The sequence below is a fragment of the Hyperolius riggenbachi genome, chromosome 2 (assembly GCF_040937935.1).
Source record: "Hyperolius riggenbachi isolate aHypRig1 chromosome 2, aHypRig1.pri, whole genome shotgun sequence".
Lineage (NCBI taxonomy): Eukaryota > Metazoa > Chordata > Amphibia > Anura > Hyperoliidae > Hyperolius > Hyperolius riggenbachi.
In genome coordinates, this window is record NC_090647.1 from 181,748,588 (window position 1) to 181,766,014 (window position 17,427).

Below are 17,427 nucleotides of genomic sequence, written 5' to 3' on the forward strand. Positions count from 1 at the left end.
CAGAGCACCCCCCTCTGCACGTGCCTGACAGCGTCTCATAATCAATTCCGGTCTTTAATTCTTCCCTGTTGATTTATACCACAACTTTACCAATGTGTTTATTTAAAAATGTCTCTTAGTGCAGGCATGGCAGGGTAACAGGAGGGGCACATGGAATTTATAAGAATGCAGTGGGAGGAGTTGGCCTGGGTCAGGTGATCATCAGTCCTTTCCTGGGAAAGAAACTTCTACTCGCCTGATATTAAGGAGCTACAAGGATGTTGCATCTTAAAAGCCAGGTTCTTTTAACATATTTATTGAGTACAAACGAACAATTCCGCCCACATATTCACTTATCGCCATTGGGCGGGTGGATAGATAGTTGTATTTTTCATAAAGCTATTTCCCCACTCCACCCTTATTATATCTTGCATGGAAACCTCTCCACACTCAAAATAGGCGCTATATAAATGCTAAATAATAATTATAGATAACCACTGGCTTGTCTTTTCAGTTTATGACCACTTTCCATTGTTAGGATTTGTGACAATTTTGGTTTTAGCAAGGTAAATGACATACCTTCTAAAGTAGGACAAAGTACAGTTATTAGAGGCTACAGACAGCATCATACCTGAAAGAGCATTGTCCTGTTCTTCCCAGAATCTGATGGCTGGACATGGCTTGGTGCACTTGCATGTCGTCTTCTTGAATGTGGCTTTCCATCATATGCTTTCTTCTGAATAGTAACACTACTACATCTAGATCTGAACTCCTGCTGATCCTCAAATCCGGAGTCTTCTAGAATCCTCTCTGGAAAGGATACCCGTGTGGAAGCAAGGTTGTTCTGGCTACCTACTGTAAATATCCCTGAATGGTTCCTGGAGGCAGAATTGGCATTGGTCTCAGTGTCCTCTTCCTGAAATGTACTGTCGGATGGAGACACAGGGACATCTGTCTCAGCCAAAGTGAGGTCAGAGCTGGAGTCCATACTGCGCTGATCACTGTGCAGTCTCTGGCGCTGGCGTTCATGTTCAGAGAATTTCTCGATGCAGTCATCAACAAGGGTAGATGGTGCATTCTTATTAGCAATGGTCACTTTCCCACAGTATAAGACCTCAAATTTCTGAGAGTTATAAAAGGCATCTTCACCATCTCGGGCAGGCTTCGAATCTTCTTTCAGTGCAACTTTAGACACTTGTCGAATACTACTGATAACAGTGGAGACCTAAAAGCGAACAAAACACAAAAGTAAGCCTAGAAAATATATGTTACAGTAACAATAGTTTGGTTTCAGCAAACTATAATAAACTTTTTAAAGTAATTATGATGTGCTGCTAGATGCATTTTGAAATTAAATCAAGGAGGGTATGGGGAAACATACATACATACATATGGAAATTGCACAAAAATCACTTTATGCTCCCTTAGAATATACCTAGGGGCCCTTTTCCACTAGCAATCGCAATCACAACTGCTAAACGCTAGCGATTGCGTTTTGTCACTCATTTTTTACGTGATCGCAATTTTGCATAAGCAATGCACTTGCATAGCAAAATCACAGTACAAATCACTCCCGAACGCTATCACGCTTTGGAGAAAATCGAATCGCGGTATATATATGTTAATTGAAAAACCTAGCGAATTAAAAATCGCTGGCGTTTTGCATTTTAACTGAATCGCAGTACAGTGGAAAAGGGCCCTGAGTGCAACAATGGACAATGCATGCAAACACCATGGTGGAAAATGGAAACTGCCATTACAGTGCTTTGGCGATTTTCTGAATGTTGGGAAAGCGTGTGCGATTCGATTTTTTAGGTTAGAACACGGCTAGGGGAAAAAGGATTAAAATGTGTTTATCGCAGCTAGATCCGGATAAAAAACTTCAAAAGCAGATAAAACACGGTGTGGTTTATGTTTCAATGCTCAAACTAATTACATGTGGAATTTTTATAGTCAAACTGTACTTTTGCACTTATGTACTGTATTATTATGTACTGTATTATTTACAATATTTACATTTGCAGTTTTTGCCACATGATATATAATGTATACACACACACGTACATTTTTTACCCTACCTTGTGACATAACATTGTATACACGGGTACAATGGACTCACAGTATTGCAGCCTGGTTACTGTTTTGTGTTTAGACAGTATATGTTAACATTTTCTGCCTTCGTTTTTCTACATACAGTTTTTTTTTGTACACACCTTGAGTCAGCATTGACCATTAGACAGTATGTGCTTGTAATACTTACATTGGTTGTTGATACATTTGTTTGCCTTGGTGCAATTTATTACCTTCAACAATTGCAAAAGGCCAGTGAAACATTGCAGTCTTTAATTCAACAGCTAAGCCAGCTTATTCAGGCTCTGACTAGTCTCTTACCAGAGAACACAATTTCAGTCTCTTTAAGCTTTTACAGTTTCCATTCAAGCCAACCTAATGTCTGCTTGCACATTTTCACAAGACATAACTCCTATTATTAATACATCATTTCTACATTTTGTCTCTTTCCCATATAGTTTTAATTGCAAATCCACGGAGCATGGATGCTACCCTACTGAATACCACATTTTCCAATTAGGTGCAGAAAGAAACTGGAATCCTATGTTACGTCAAATATTGCATCCCTTATAATCCTCTCCACCATGTATGGGAGGCAGCCAACAATATAAAACAATTAAAAACAGCTTAATATAGAGAGGCAGTGGTGAGATTCACCTCTTCTAAAGAAAAAAGTCAATAGTGACTTGATTTATACAGGACTATATATACAAAACAACATGGGCATGACAACACGTTTTGTGGGCTTTACCCGCTTCCTCAGGTCAATGATACCCAAAAGCAAGCACCCAATGGTTGAGTAGAGAATGAAACTAGCACCTTCTTTGGAGGCTTTCATATTCTAAGTCGCTATTGACTTATTTTCTTCAGGAGAGGCGAGTCTCACCACTGCCTCTCCAGTTTAAGCTGTTTATAATTATTATTTTTTTTTTCCAAAAATTTTTATTAAATTTTTCATTTTCCAAAGATACATTGGGGCGAACAGTATGGCCAAGTAATAGTATTATAACAATCAACGTAACATTGATCAGATGTCGTACAGTAAAAGGGGTGATAAACGTAACATTGGTCCAATAGCATACGATAAGAGGGATGATGACATAATCACAATGTAAACAAGGGGGTAGTGCATATTAGAAAACTTTATAGGAGTGTGACCCAGAGGACCGTGTCCAACTATCTGGGATCAGTATACGAGTGGGAGGAGGGGGTGATCCCAGCCAAGGACTGGGGAAAACTGTGAGCCCTAGTGCCCGTCGTCCAGCGATAGACGGACGACTGAGAGGTCGCTTATGGTAAGCTCAGCTGGAGAGTTTGAGTAGAAGGGAGAGAATCAGAAGAAAGAGAATGGAAGAAAGAAGGAAAAAGAGAAAGAGAAAGAAAAAGAAGAGGGCTGTCCCGTCTCATAGCCTCCTGATCAAGGAACTCTCCATGAGGGGGTGTTCTAATTGAATCCAGGGGTCCCAGGTCTTCTCAAATTTTTTATGAGTGTCCCATAAGATGCTGGTCAGTTTCTCATTGATCATGAAAGAATTGATTCTAGATTTTACCTCACTAATAGTGACAGAAGGTTTTTTCCAGTTGCTAGCAATTGTCATTGTAGCTGCCGAGAAAACGAATGAAGCCAGTTTATTCTGGGATAAGGTTAGTAGATCTATTTTTTCGTGCAAAAGAGCTTGCCAGGGATTTCTGGGAATGGTTACATGGAAGAGGGTTGAGAGTAGCCTGTAAACTTGGCAAAGCTGTTTATAATTATTTTAAATTGTTGGGTGCCTCCACCCTCTTTCGATAATAATGTATAACTCTATTGGAGTTTGTTGTCTTCATCAGCTTGGTTTTCTCTCAGGGACTTGGCTCATAACCAACACCTTCCTATACCCTAGTTGTTGGGGGAATTCCACGGCTTGCCTGAATGGTGGTTGCAATTTGCTTGCAACCTGAAATGGTAGGAATATGATTTGGCTTCCAGGTCGGAATTGAGCTTCCAGCTGCTTGACCTCCCAGACAGTCTTAGCAGTATGTCTTTATCATTGCTGACCTGCAACTACAGGACAGTAAAAATGATCAGCCAACCTGGGCAAGCAATAGGAATATCAACTTTAATTTGGAAGTTGAGGCCTACATCACCCATCCATGCTCAGACAGTGATGTGGCTCAACACCCATGTTCTCCACCAACGTTCTCACTATCTGGGCATGGAGATGAAAAATAAGATTTTCTTCCAGGTTAAGGCCAAATTTCCTGCTTCTTGGTTTCCCAAACTGCCACTTAACATTCCACAAATACAGAACAGGAAAAATACTTATTTTAAATATAACCACGTTGAGGGTGGCAATATTTTACAAACATAAGTGCAATTGTTTAAAAATTCAGTTTGGATTTGCTGAACTTTGTATCACAGCTCAACAGAGGATCTTTGGGGATTAGCGCCTTGTCCCCCAATCCCAGTCAGCAACCCCAGGTGCCCCCTGCATATCAGTGTTATCTGACAGTTTCCATCATCAGTCACAAATAGTCCCCCATCTGGTGGCTCTATCTCCATCCACACATTCTCAGTATAAACTTTGACCAAGTTTCCCCCGGTAAGGCCAGGATACTGTAAGGAAGAGAAATTGCTATATATATTATATTTACACAGTATATTACATCATAACATAGCCTGTTGTGTAGTCATGGGTAGGGTAACCACTGTGTCCAGAATAGGAATGTAAATAAATGATTTGCTCTAGAGTGCTTAGCAACTTGATGCTTCACATCATGTAACAGTTGCACTTCCCTATACTGAAGACAGACAGGCCTCTGGCAACGTTTAATAGGCAAAACGCACTTTCATTTGTCAGAAACTGTTGTAAAACACACAACGTGCTGAAGCACCAATAAGATGGATGCACCATTTTAGGAAGAATGATTTCCTACTACAGAATTTTAGTTTCAGCTTATGGCAAAAGTTTATTTTAATCATTGAAAACAACATTTGCAATAAAGTCCATAAAAATGTTTTGGTTTGAAGACAGTTATAACATTCCTTACGTGCCGTTTTAGCTCTCCGCACTACATGTGGTGCTGCCTGTGACACACTTTGGTGTCACAGAGCCCAGAGGCAATAATTCTCATGACAGTGAATTTCATGAAAGGATTCTAAACTACCTCACCTTAAGGCCCGGGTTCACACTTGCGTTGAAGTGGCAAACGGATCCATGAAAACGGATCTGATCACCGGTCGATCGGATCCGTTTTCACTCATTCAGATTCCGTTCCATGTCCCCTCATCTCTCAGATCCCCACCCCTAAAGTGTGTTTTTCTATTTAGAATGGTCCATTTCTTCACTAGTGTGAAGAAACATTTTCTTTTCTCATTGCCCCAAAAGCAGCGCTTCAGCTTCTGTTTCCATTCCACGGGGCTCAGCGATCCAGAAAAATTGCTGCAGAACCAAAGTTGTGGTCAGTTCAGCGGATCCATTTGAATGGATGGATGTGAATGGATCCATAGTTTAAAGAGGACCAGAGACAAAGCACCCTCATGTATTACTACATTTATCAGTGGGAACATGACAGTAAACACCTACCCTGCTCTCTGTTTCATTCTTCTCAGCTCAATTTGCCTGTTATGAGCTCTGATAAGTTTGACCTGGAATCATTATAGCTGAGTCAGTCTTCTGTGAAGTCTTTTCAAGCCTGCCCGCTCCTGGCTCAGCTTTCCTGCTTTGCATACTCAGAGCTCTGATGACATGGGAGGGGCTGCTCTGCTGAGCAAGAAGCTCTGAAACAACAGACAATTGTGGCTGCTGTGTGATCTGTGTGCATTGTGCAGTCATCATTATTATTTTATTCCTATGAGAGACACTTCCTACAGGCAGCTGCACAGCATACCAGAATAATAAAGTTGAAAGCACACAGATGAAAGGCTGCAGCAGCAGCAGCCCTGCTTGTCTATAGTTTTATAGAGCCTAGATAGCACATCCAGAACAGCTCATAACCCGGAAGCAGAAGGGATATGAGCCAGCGGCCATATTGGATTTTTCCTGGAGCAATAATGGATTAAAAACACTCAACAAGGCACACCAGAGCGGCAAAATTATCAGTTAGAGCATTTATTCTTTACAAGCTATCGACTGATATGGTTATTTTGTGTGAAACATTCATTTGTGGTTCCCTTTAATTGGATCCATCCGCATCCATTAGGATCCATTCCGTTCCGATAATGTACAGTTTTAACTGCCAGTGTGAACTGGGCCTTAGTGCGGCTGGACTCACACTATAGCAGATGAAAAACTCATACAGTGAAAACAGATCTGTTTTCCATTTAAATAGAACAGCTTCTTATTTTGTGCATTAGTTTTTAATCTGGTTTTCTGATCCGATCGCTTCCTGCTTGGTATGTGTTGCCACATTCCCCCGCCACTGCTGTCGCCATCCATTCGATTCCTTACCCGCCGCTGCCATCCATTCGATTCCTCACCCGCCGCTGCCATCATCTTGAGATGATTACTGCGGCCACAGATTCGGCTATCATGACAGCCAAGCTTCTGCCTATTGTTAAGAAGCCCATTTCACTGGTTCCTTACAAGGTAATCACTGTGAACCAAGTGATTACTGAGCGGCAGAATGAAAAAAAAAACAGTCTTCCACTCTGAAATGGGTTAAAAAAAGAAAGGGCCAGGTATAGACTAAACTTTATATGTTATCCAAGAACTCTTGCAAAGCTTGGGCCAATTAGCCTGGAAAAAAATCCCTTTAAATGCTACTTTTAAATAAGACATTGTTTTGCCAACATAGATCAGTAACTTGACAGGTTTTGCCGAGCAGAGTTATTAGGCGTGTCACCAATATACTTTAGTCTTGATAAAGACAGTATGTAGTCACCCAATGGAAATTAAATAACACTTAAAAAAATTGTACTTATCAATGAAGACAGTATGCAGACAAAGACAAATGAAGACAGTATGCAGAAATCGACCGTTATGTTATGATTGAAATTGTGTTGATGACGTTATGATTGAAATTGTGTTGTGTCACACACCTACAGAAATGTGCTGGGTCACACATCTACTTCAGTGACATTACAGTGACAATTTATTCTCTTTGCTGTACTGTAACAGCCTGTAGCAAGTTATTGCCTCACCCTCCATTGTTTCTCAGTGTAGCTCTATTTATATACCGAGTCAATTTAGTGACTTGCGGTACTACCAACCTAATTTAGGAGTTGCATGTCTATTTTGGTCTTTACTTACAACACAGTGCCATTTAAAAAGACTTTAAACACTGTTGCAACTGTGACTTTTATACATCTGTTTTCTTTGCTTTTCTCTCTTTATGTAGTGAAACCCCTTTATATATTACATTAAACAATCAGGGGCTGTTATCTAATGCTTTACTCTACCTGCAGGTTTGTGTACTGAAGGGATCTGTCAGAAACCAAAATTTAGACTTGATACATATATTCGATTTTTACTCAATCCAGCAATCAAACATGATGCCCTTGTGATTATCATTTTTTTTTTTGCTTCGCACCACCTCATTTTACATAGATATAAAGGATACCTAAGGAAAAAATACGTACGGTAAGCAGGGAGCTTGTGCAATTTGCAAAAAAAAAATAAATGTTTAAGACAAAACAGCAAACCAATAATTTCCAATTTCATTTAGGTCTCTTTTTTGGCAGAGATATACAGAGAAGGCTACAGGTTTTTGGTAAGTATCAAAGCCTGTACCTGAGCATGAGAACTACCAGCAGATTCCAGTCATATCTTCTGTACTGTAGCACTGGAAGAGAGGCTGCATATACTGCATGTGTGTGAAGTAGCTACTCTGGAGTCACACAAACCAAAGATGATTCAGTGGGGATTAAACCCTGTTCCACACTATCTAAAACACTATATAACATACTAGGGGACATGATCTGCACATGGTGGAAAAAAATGCTTGCTTCCTATTCAGGAAGGAGTTCTTTACAGTAAAAGTAATTAAAATCAGAAAGTGTTAGGGCAATTTTTATATCTGCATTTAAAGGGGGTTCCTTTTCTTGCACTGAAGGACAATAATGGCTATGTTTATCAAGGGATTTTATCTGATTGTCATCTGGAGCTGGGAATGGTATATTTTTATTTTTACTTTCCAGGGCTAACTGGTCTAAGCCTTGTAAACGTTTGTCTGGATCAACTGCCGTGTGAGGATGCAGTACAGTGTTGTGCCATATTTTCTGGTTGAACTTCATAGACGGATGTCTTATTTCAGCCCCTAACTATGTAATTATAAATACATGAATCGTCATAAATGGATAATCTTGCATTTAAAATTTCCTTAGAAATCAAATATGTTTGCTTAAATGTTTTTGTCAGTGGTTAATATTATACAAATGGCTTCCCTGTAAAGAAAACAGAACTACCTATGTGGGAGTCACAATATGTATTTAGCCTGTTATTCAACGCATAGGTAAACAAAGGGTTCTTGCATTAGGAAGTGAGCAGGATCCCAGAATGTGCTACTAAACAAACATTATTAGCTAGGACTCTGTGTAACCAGGTATCAGTGTTATGTCAGACGTCCTTCATATAATGCCCAGCAAACACAGCTTCACCTGGCCTGCTAGGTAGATTAGCTGAGGTCATGTGCTGCTGATATACAAATGGCAGAAAAACATTGTCATGTCACAATCCTAGTATGTTTAGGAGTGATGATCAGCTGAAGCAAAGAACAGATAAATATCATACTTCGCAATACAGTAGTGCTGTACCATGCCAGCCATCTGTAAAAGCCAGAAGTTTTGTTTTGTATTGTACAGTACTTTGCAATACAATTATGAATACATAATAGATAGCTATGATAATGGTACCGTTATGGCTGACAGACCTTTGCCAAATATATAAAAAAAAAAAAAAACATGTAAGTTACGTTTTGACTGGAGCTAGAATTTGCTTCAATGAAAATGAAGCTTCAGTTTGAGAACTGTCAGGAGCTCTGTGCCCCAAGCGCTCTATACATAACAATTGATATGGGGCACCAAAACCTGCCAAGGATGGCTACAATATCTGAGAGGTGTAAGCAGAGGGCAATGGTTACAACTAATCAAAGACAACATAGAGGTGATCATTACCAGCAAAGCACCAAACAAAGAGCCAATAAAGCGGTAAAAGGAGGGCCCCTCTGGTCCAGGAGCCCTGGTGTGGTCGCTACCTCTGCATCCCCTATTGCTACGCCACTGCTGCAGTTGATAAATTGGCTATAGTTTAATTACCTGGTAGTTCCCAAATCAGATTGCATGCTGCTTTAAAAAGAGGAACGGTCCCGAAAATCTTAAATTTTAAAACACATACAAATAAGAAGTACATTTCTCCTAGAGTAAAATGAGCCATAAATGACGTTTCTCCTAAGTTGCTGTCACTTACAGTAAGTAGTAGAAATCTGACATTACCGACAGGTTTTGGACTAGCCCATCTTCTTATAGGGTGGTTCTCAGGGTTTTCTTTATTTTTAAAAGCACTTAGTGAATGGCAGTAGCTCTGTCCAACCGCCAAAATAGTGTGAAGCGAGCAGGGAGGCTGGCCAGCATATTTGTATTAATCATTTTCAGGGAATGTCTTTATAAAGAATAAAGGCCATGCTGAGAATCCCCTATAGAGAGATGGACTAGCCCAAAACCTGTTGGTAATGTCAGATATCTACTACCTACTGCAAGTGACAGCAGCATAGAAGAAAAGTAATGTATGGCTCATTTTACTCTGGGAGAAATGTACTTTTTATTTGTATGCGTTTTAAATTTTAAGATTTTTGTGACAGTTCCTCTTTAACAGTTTACACCTCCACCGCCTCAAGCATATTTTGTTCCCTACCAAACCACAATATTTATTTATTGTATTTATAAAGCGCCAACATATTACGCAGCGCTGTACATTAGTTAAAGTTACAGACAATATTTAGGGGTGACATATAGCAATGAGACAATACAGGAATACATGCAAACCAGATCATGCATCACAGTATAAGTAGAAGGTAATATGCATGTTTGTCAATGTTTTCATTCAGTAACCCTTATTATTGTTTTATTTATATTAGTGCATATTTTCTGTCTTGCCATTACCTTTACACAACATTTGTTTAAAGGGAACCTGATGCTATTTTGCAATTTTCTGAGATATAAAATCAATTTTCTGATCAATTTTCCATTACTTTCAATGAAAAATCGATCAGAAAAATGATGTCAGATCGGACATGTTGGAAATAGTCGATCTGACAGAAAATATGTCAGAAAATTGCATCGTGTATACCTAGCATAAAGCGAGAGGTATATGGAAGATGCCATATTTATTAACTTTCAGACAATACCAGTTGCCTGGCTATCCTGCTGATTTCTTTGGCTGCAATAGTGTCTGAATCACACGCCTGAATCAAGCATGCAGCTAATTTAGTCAGATTTTTGGCAGAAACATTTGCTTGATCAGAGTCAATAGCTGAAATCATTAAAGGAAGTGGATCAGCAGGCAACTGGTACTGTTTAAAAGGAAATAAATATGGCAGCCACCATCTACCTCTCACTTCAGGTTCCCTTTAAAGGAGAACTGTAGTGAGAGGGATATGGAGGCTGCCATATTTATTTCCTTTTAAGCAATACCAGTTGCCTGGCAGCCCTGATGGTCTATTTGCCTAAAGAAGTGTCTGAATCACACCAGAAACCAGCATGCAGCTAATCTTGTCATATCTGTCTAAATTTGTCAAAAACACCTGATCTGCTGCATGCTTGTTCAGGGCCTATGGCTGAAAGTATTAGAGGCAGAGGATTAGCTGAATAGCCAGGCAACTGGTATTGCTTAAAAGGAAATAAATATGGCAGCCTCCATATACCTCTCACTACAGTTCTCCTTTAATCACAAAGTGCTATCTTCCTCTGTAATGCTGTACAACTAAGCGCTGTGTACAGGGCAATGCAGATGCACAGCCCATCATGTAATGACGTACACACGATAGGGAAGTATATACAGTACAGCAATACCAGAATACAATGTGATATAAAGTCTTGTTTGAACATGCTAGCAATCTAACACTGATCATATTATCAAAAACTATGGCACGGTAGTTCGATCACTGTTCGACTAACGTGTTGATTGCCATTGCCAACCATTGGCTGTGTGAGCTTGGTGCAAGGTGGCTCCCAGGTAAACAATCAATATCAGGTCTACTGGAAAGCTATGCTACACCAGAATTCATCGTTCAGTAAGAAAAGCCTGCCTCACCTTTTTAATCAGCAGCTTTTAGGAGAAAGTGTCATAGCACTCTACCACAATTTAATAGCACCGCATGAAATAGCTTTTTGTGTCCCAGATACTGTCCTAGAACAATCCAGGAACCTGTTGACAATACAGATATTGCAAGGCAAGCACAGACGTTTGTATACCTGTAAAGCATGTGCAGTTGCTATTGATCTATAATTAAAGAGTACCTGTTTATGAGTCTTCTTTGGCCACCACTGCAGTCTGAGTCTTTGTAATTGTGCTCTCATGGTTCCCAACACAAATGTGCTTTCCTTGCTGAAATATGATTGCATAGTATGTTCAACAAAGCTTGGCTTAAAAGCCTTATCTATCTAAAGATAAAGGTTCCTGAATGGGTCAGCCATACATTCCCTGCATACTTGACATGAGGTCCCCTCAGAGAACACCTTTGCTATTCTTAGTAAGCATTGTAGGGTCACTAGACACACATAAAAAGAGGTCTAATTTGTAAATCTTATTGTCACATTAAATTAGCATTCAGCTCAGAAATGAAGATATCAATTACAATCAAAAAACGTAACCAACTGTTGTTACATAATCCCTTATGCCACGGTGACTACTAATTGTCCATAAACTTCCATAGTAATCTAGGGTTTGACAGCCCCACTGTGTGTTTTTGGAGTGAGCTGCATTGTGTTGTGCGGCACTAAATACGGTATACTTTGCAGCCACTAAACCTACCTAAGTTCACTTGGTGCTAGAGCCTATCCTTCCCTCCCTCGCCTAGCATAACCTCCTTACTGCCAAATGCTATTTGCCACCGAAATCCATCATAACTTTTCTGGTGTACTAAAGCTAGGTTTACACCATTGGCCCGATGCAGGAAGCAACAGTAAAATTGCCGTTGGCAGGTAGTGCACAGCAATTTTACTGGTACTAATGTCAGGGGGGGGGGGGGGGGGCAGTGCTCGTTACCAGGTTTCCAGGCGTGTTTCTATGGCAACTTGTGTCAGCTGGCCTGCTGGACTAAATCACTCTGGACTAAATCATTTGGTCTCATATGTCTCTGTATGTCTCTTGCTATCTATATATGTCCTATTCCAGAGCTTTTTAATCTGCCAAACCCATTTCCGGGCATGACCCAGTCATGCTTGGTGAAATAAATGAGTCTAATTCTTTTGGTGGTGTACCATGCGTTCCCATGGTAATGTGTGTTGCACTTATAGGGTAACATGCGCTGCCCCTGTTCTTAATATTGGTAACACTTATGCGCTGCCTGTGCACTGCAGTTTTATCACTGCATCACTGCATTACTTCGTGCATCAGGCCCCATGTTTGCTGACATGCAGAAAATGCCAATGATTTACTATGGGCCATTTCACACATTGTAGAAAAATCCTAAAAGTGGCTGTTTTGGTAGGAGCTGCTTTGAATTGAAGCACCAGGAGGATCACAACAATATAAGACACATTGGACTACTTGTATCAAAGCCAATGGTCAGATTAAATAACCATCAACAACTGTATAGATGGCTGGGGACATTCACGCTTGCGTACAGGGCTGTGGAATCGGTACAAAAATCATCCCACTCCTCAGTTTATGAAAGCACCGACTCAGACTCCAGGTACCCAAAATTGTTCCGACTCCTCGACTCCGACTCCTTAGTCTAATTTTTACAAAGGCTTTGGATTTGGCTCAAATATCCTCCGACTCCTCAGTTTATTGAAACCAGCAATTTCCAACTCCAGGTACCCACTCTGACTCCGACTCCACAGCCCTCATTGCCCGGTGAGCCATCTGCACATCACATGCTCCTGACAGCCAATAACAGGCTTAAGATGTGATGTGTACTTTGACCACCCCCCACAATGTGCTGTTGAGAGTTAATCCTTAGTTGGCTGTTTATAACAGGCAGACAGCTCACTGTTAACTTTTTCTTCAACTTCCTTCAACTTTTCTACATCTTATTACACTGTCTGCTTATGCTGTAGTGTCTCGTAATGTAACGTAGCTTAGAGCCTAGGTTCCCAACGTGTGGTACACGTACCCCAGGGGGTACTTCTGATGGTTCCAAGGAGTACTCGGGCTTGATAAACTTAACCAAGAATAACACATTTAGAGAGTTTTAGAAAATGATAAATCTTATTTAAACAACACCAAATTAGTGTTTTAGCTAATTAAAAGCAATAGTAAATGCTTGGAAATTGTTTAGAACCAATTATCATGTACTACGATGAAATATATATTTGTCAAGGGGTACTTGTGATAGTGTTTACTATGCTGGGGGTACTTGGCGAGTACAGGGCTTTAAAAGGGGTACATACCAATAAAATGTTGAGAAACGCTGGCTTAGAGGACCTTTGTCGCAAAAATCTTAAAATTTAAATATATGTAAGCATATACAAATAAGAACTAAGTTTCTCCCAGGGTAAAATGAGCCATACATTACTTTTCTTCTATGTTTCTGCCACTACAGTATGTAGCAGAAATCTGACAGAACTGAAAGGTTTTGGGCTAGCCCATCTGCTCATGGGGGGTTCTCAGGGTTTTCTTTATTTACAAAAGCACTTAGTTAATGGCAGTTGCTCCATCCAATTGCCAAAAAAGTGTAGGATGAGCAGGGAGGCTGGCCAGCATCGTTGTATAAATCTTTTTCAGGGAGAGTCTTTATCCTCTATAATAAAACCACTGTGTCCCTGTGTGTGCTGTCTCTGTGTAGCTGGGTCCGTGCTTTTTGCATGGACCCAGCCTCACAGAGACAGGAGGACGGGGCCAGGGAGCCAGACTGGCATGTGAGCAGGTGGCCAGTGTGCGCACGTGCACAGTAACATGCGGCGGCGAGAAATGCAGACCCTAGAGCCCGTTTTTAAACTTTAAAAATGGGCTTGGGTCTGCTAGTGAAGAATAAAGGCCGTGCTGAGAATCCTGTATGGAGATACAGTATGGACTAGCCCAAAACCTGTCGGTAATGTCAGATTTCTACTACCTAATGTAAGTGACAGCAACATAGGAGAAAAGTAATTTATGGCTCATTCAACTCTGGAAGAAACATACAGTACTTCTTATTTGAATATGTTTATATATATTTTCAATTTTAAGATTGTCGTGACAGTTGTCCTTTGACTCAGGTTTCTCTTAAGAACAGTTTTTAGTCACTAGGAATGACCCAACAGCAATGAAAAGCCATGCAATGATCAACATATTCTTGCTTTGCTGAGGTCACAAAGAGTGTTTAAAGATGTATGCACCTGTATTCCTGCTTGAAGTCAAATAAATCTCCTTAGCTGTTTCACAGACATCTGTGATCTCTCATCCATTGTCTGATGCTGCTGTGAGAATGTCAAGTTACTAAGCGCAGTACTTATGCTGCTGGTGCCGAAAGGTAGTAACCCCTAGCAACCACAAATCACATTTTAACAGTTAGACTTCTACATTTTACAGAGCAGTTCTTTGTGAATTGAAGCCTATATGTCTGGATGTTGCTTAAACTGGCAGCATCAAATGAACTAATACTCATTTTAAAGTTTATTTTGGGCCCATCTTGAAAAAGACACATACATGTAGAATAAAGTGGTCAGAGTACCATATCAATTTAAAAAAAAGACCAGCATTACAGCAGCATGACATACCAAGGAGCTAAACATAAACCCCATCCCTGTCTGCCTCATCACTCAGCACAGTTGGCTGCCTTACAAGACATCCATTATAGTGGCTCATGTTAGTAACAGTGTCACTTAGATGATAATGGGCCTAGCAACCTATGAAATCATCCGTTGCCTCTATCTATATAACAAGTGCAATGTTACATCTAACTCAATTTGTTCTATATGAAAACCCAGAGAATCTAATGGGCAAGAAGTAATTGAATTTATTCCATGTTCACACTGTCACGATGACATCAGCGCAGGCAATTAGACACAGAGAACATCTGTTGTCAAACATCAGTCGCATCTTAAACCAAATAGTACTGATGGCAAATCAGCACGGTCCATATTAACCCTTTCATCTACAGGGAGATCTGCCTGAAGAGAGAAACAGTGGCACTTTCTGTTCCCTCACTCTCCACTTTTCAGGCAAAAACCACATCTATGATTTTCCAGTTTGGGTAGCTAAGTGGAAAGCACTCTTGCCTTGCAGCTCGATCTGCATGGAGTATATGGGCCCAATCCAATTCACTTTTTCTCCTGTTTTCTCCCAGGTGATATTTCCACATCTTATCAATAAATAGTATTGCTCATACCGAGAAGATACGAGTCGAAATTTAAATTAGCCAGCGCTGACCGCTGGATCCGACGCGCTCCACTTGTGTTCCACATCACTACCACAGTTCCTGCTTTTGGGTTAAAGGAGGAAGCGTGGTAGCGACGTGGAACGCGGCGTGGAACACAAGTGAAGCGCATCGGGTCCAGGCCAGCACCATAGGTAAGTTAGCTATCCCTCTCCCGCGGCCTCTCCCTGGTTAACTTAAATTTCGATTACGAGACGCTATGTATTTGTAGCTACTTGGTATGAGCAATATTATTTAAAAAATGTCTTTTCAACCACATAAGGGCTGCGGTGTTAACCCCCTAGTGACCAGGACATTTATTGCTTAAAGGGGCACTATTGCTAAAAACCTTGTTTTTAAAACTTTTAGCATACATATTTGTTCATGGAGGACTGTTTTTCCGCATTATGCACTCTTATTTGAATGTTTTTGTTTGCAGGCAATAAACATTTAGAGACTTGTTTTCACGTCAGCAGTTGTACCTTTCTTAAGTTAGTTCAAACCATTCTTCAATAGGGAGGATGATTGTAGTGGTGTGAGAGATCTCGTTATAATCCACCCCTCTGGCCATTTCAGTTCCGTTCTCCCACCTCGTAACTGCTCTAAAGAGCAGTTACTGAGCACAGCAGCCGACGTTAAAGAGAACCTGTACTGAGTAAAATTATTTAAAATAAACACATGAGGTAACTTCAAATGAACATTACATAGTTACCTTGCCATCAGTTCCTCTCAGAAGCTCACCATTTTCTTCTTACAGCGATCCCTTCCAGTTCTGACAACATTTTGTCAGAACTGAAATATATCAGTTGCTGTCAGTTATATATCAGTTGCTGTCAGTTACAGCTGAGAGGAGAACTGATGTGTCCATGTTTCCCTATGGCTCAAGTGGGCGATGTTACAGTTTAACAGTGTGCTGACCAGGAAGCTGTTATGGGGTAATAGCCATTTTCAAAATGGAGGACAGAGAATTCCATCGATCACAGTGGACAAACAGGACGCGGGACAGGAGAAAGACACTGAGGAGTAGACTACACAGCAGGTAACTATGACTTGTGTATGTTTATTTTGACTTTTAATGTTCAGTTCAGGTTTTCTTTAAGTAATAGTCGCAGCCTCCTCCGTGCAGGGTGGAACGTTATTCTGAGCAGCTGCATGTAGTTACGCTGCCCGGCCGCCAAGGACCCTCTTTTCTATGCCGGCAATGAAACGTACACCTATTGTTGTCCGTTTCCATGGTAACCTGACCGGCTTTTTGCTCAGCGCAGGCTTGCGGTGGCGGCATCAAAGAGCTCACACAAGCCCTGTAGCTGTGTGTTGCTCTCGATTGTGCATTGATCTTTATTTATACAAAGTATACATACACATATATATATATATATATATATATATATATATATATATATATATACCTATATATAGTCTCTAAATGTTTATTGCCTGCAAACAAAAACATTCAAATAAGAGTGCATAATGCGGAAAAACAGTCCTCCATGAACAAATATGTATGCTAAAAGGTTTAAAAACAAGGTTTTTAGCAATAGTGCCCCTTTAAATGGCCACTGCAGCTTTAAGGCCGAGCTGCAGGGCCGAACAACTCAGCACACTAGTGTCGCCCCCCAGGTGTTTGTTTGTTGGTAAATATTTATTTTATTACATTTTCAATAAAATGTACTTTTTTTGTATTTATTGTATATCCCTCCCTCCCCCTGCCAGCCAATCAGCGTGATCAGCTGTCATAGGCTTCAGCCTATGACAGCCGATCACTGTTTAGCCTGCCAGGGGGATAGCCGTGTCACACGGCTGTCCCTAGTACAGCGCTGCTGCAGATCGCATCGCTGTACAAAGTAATTAGACAGCAGTTTCGCCGTCTAACAGTCTCCCGAGCGGCAATTGCTGCTCAGAGAC

General features: G+C 40.6%; 1 protein-coding gene across 4 annotated transcripts in view; it reads right to left on the reverse strand.

Annotated features, from left to right (window-relative positions):
• The window catches only part of TBC1D4 (TBC1 domain family member 4), a 215,315-nt gene that overhangs the window by 101,872 nt on the left and 96,016 nt on the right, over positions 1-17,427 (reverse strand). For 2 of the 4 annotated variants that reach the window (XM_068267859.1, XM_068267860.1), the window contains exon 2: positions 611-1,204. In XM_068267859.1, the coding sequence (XP_068123960.1) occupies positions 611-1,204 (594 nt within the window). Of the gene's footprint in view, positions 1-610; positions 1,205-11,482; positions 12,161-17,427 lie in introns of those variants that run through there. The other 2 variants (XM_068267862.1, XM_068267861.1) reach the window with 2 other exon arrangements.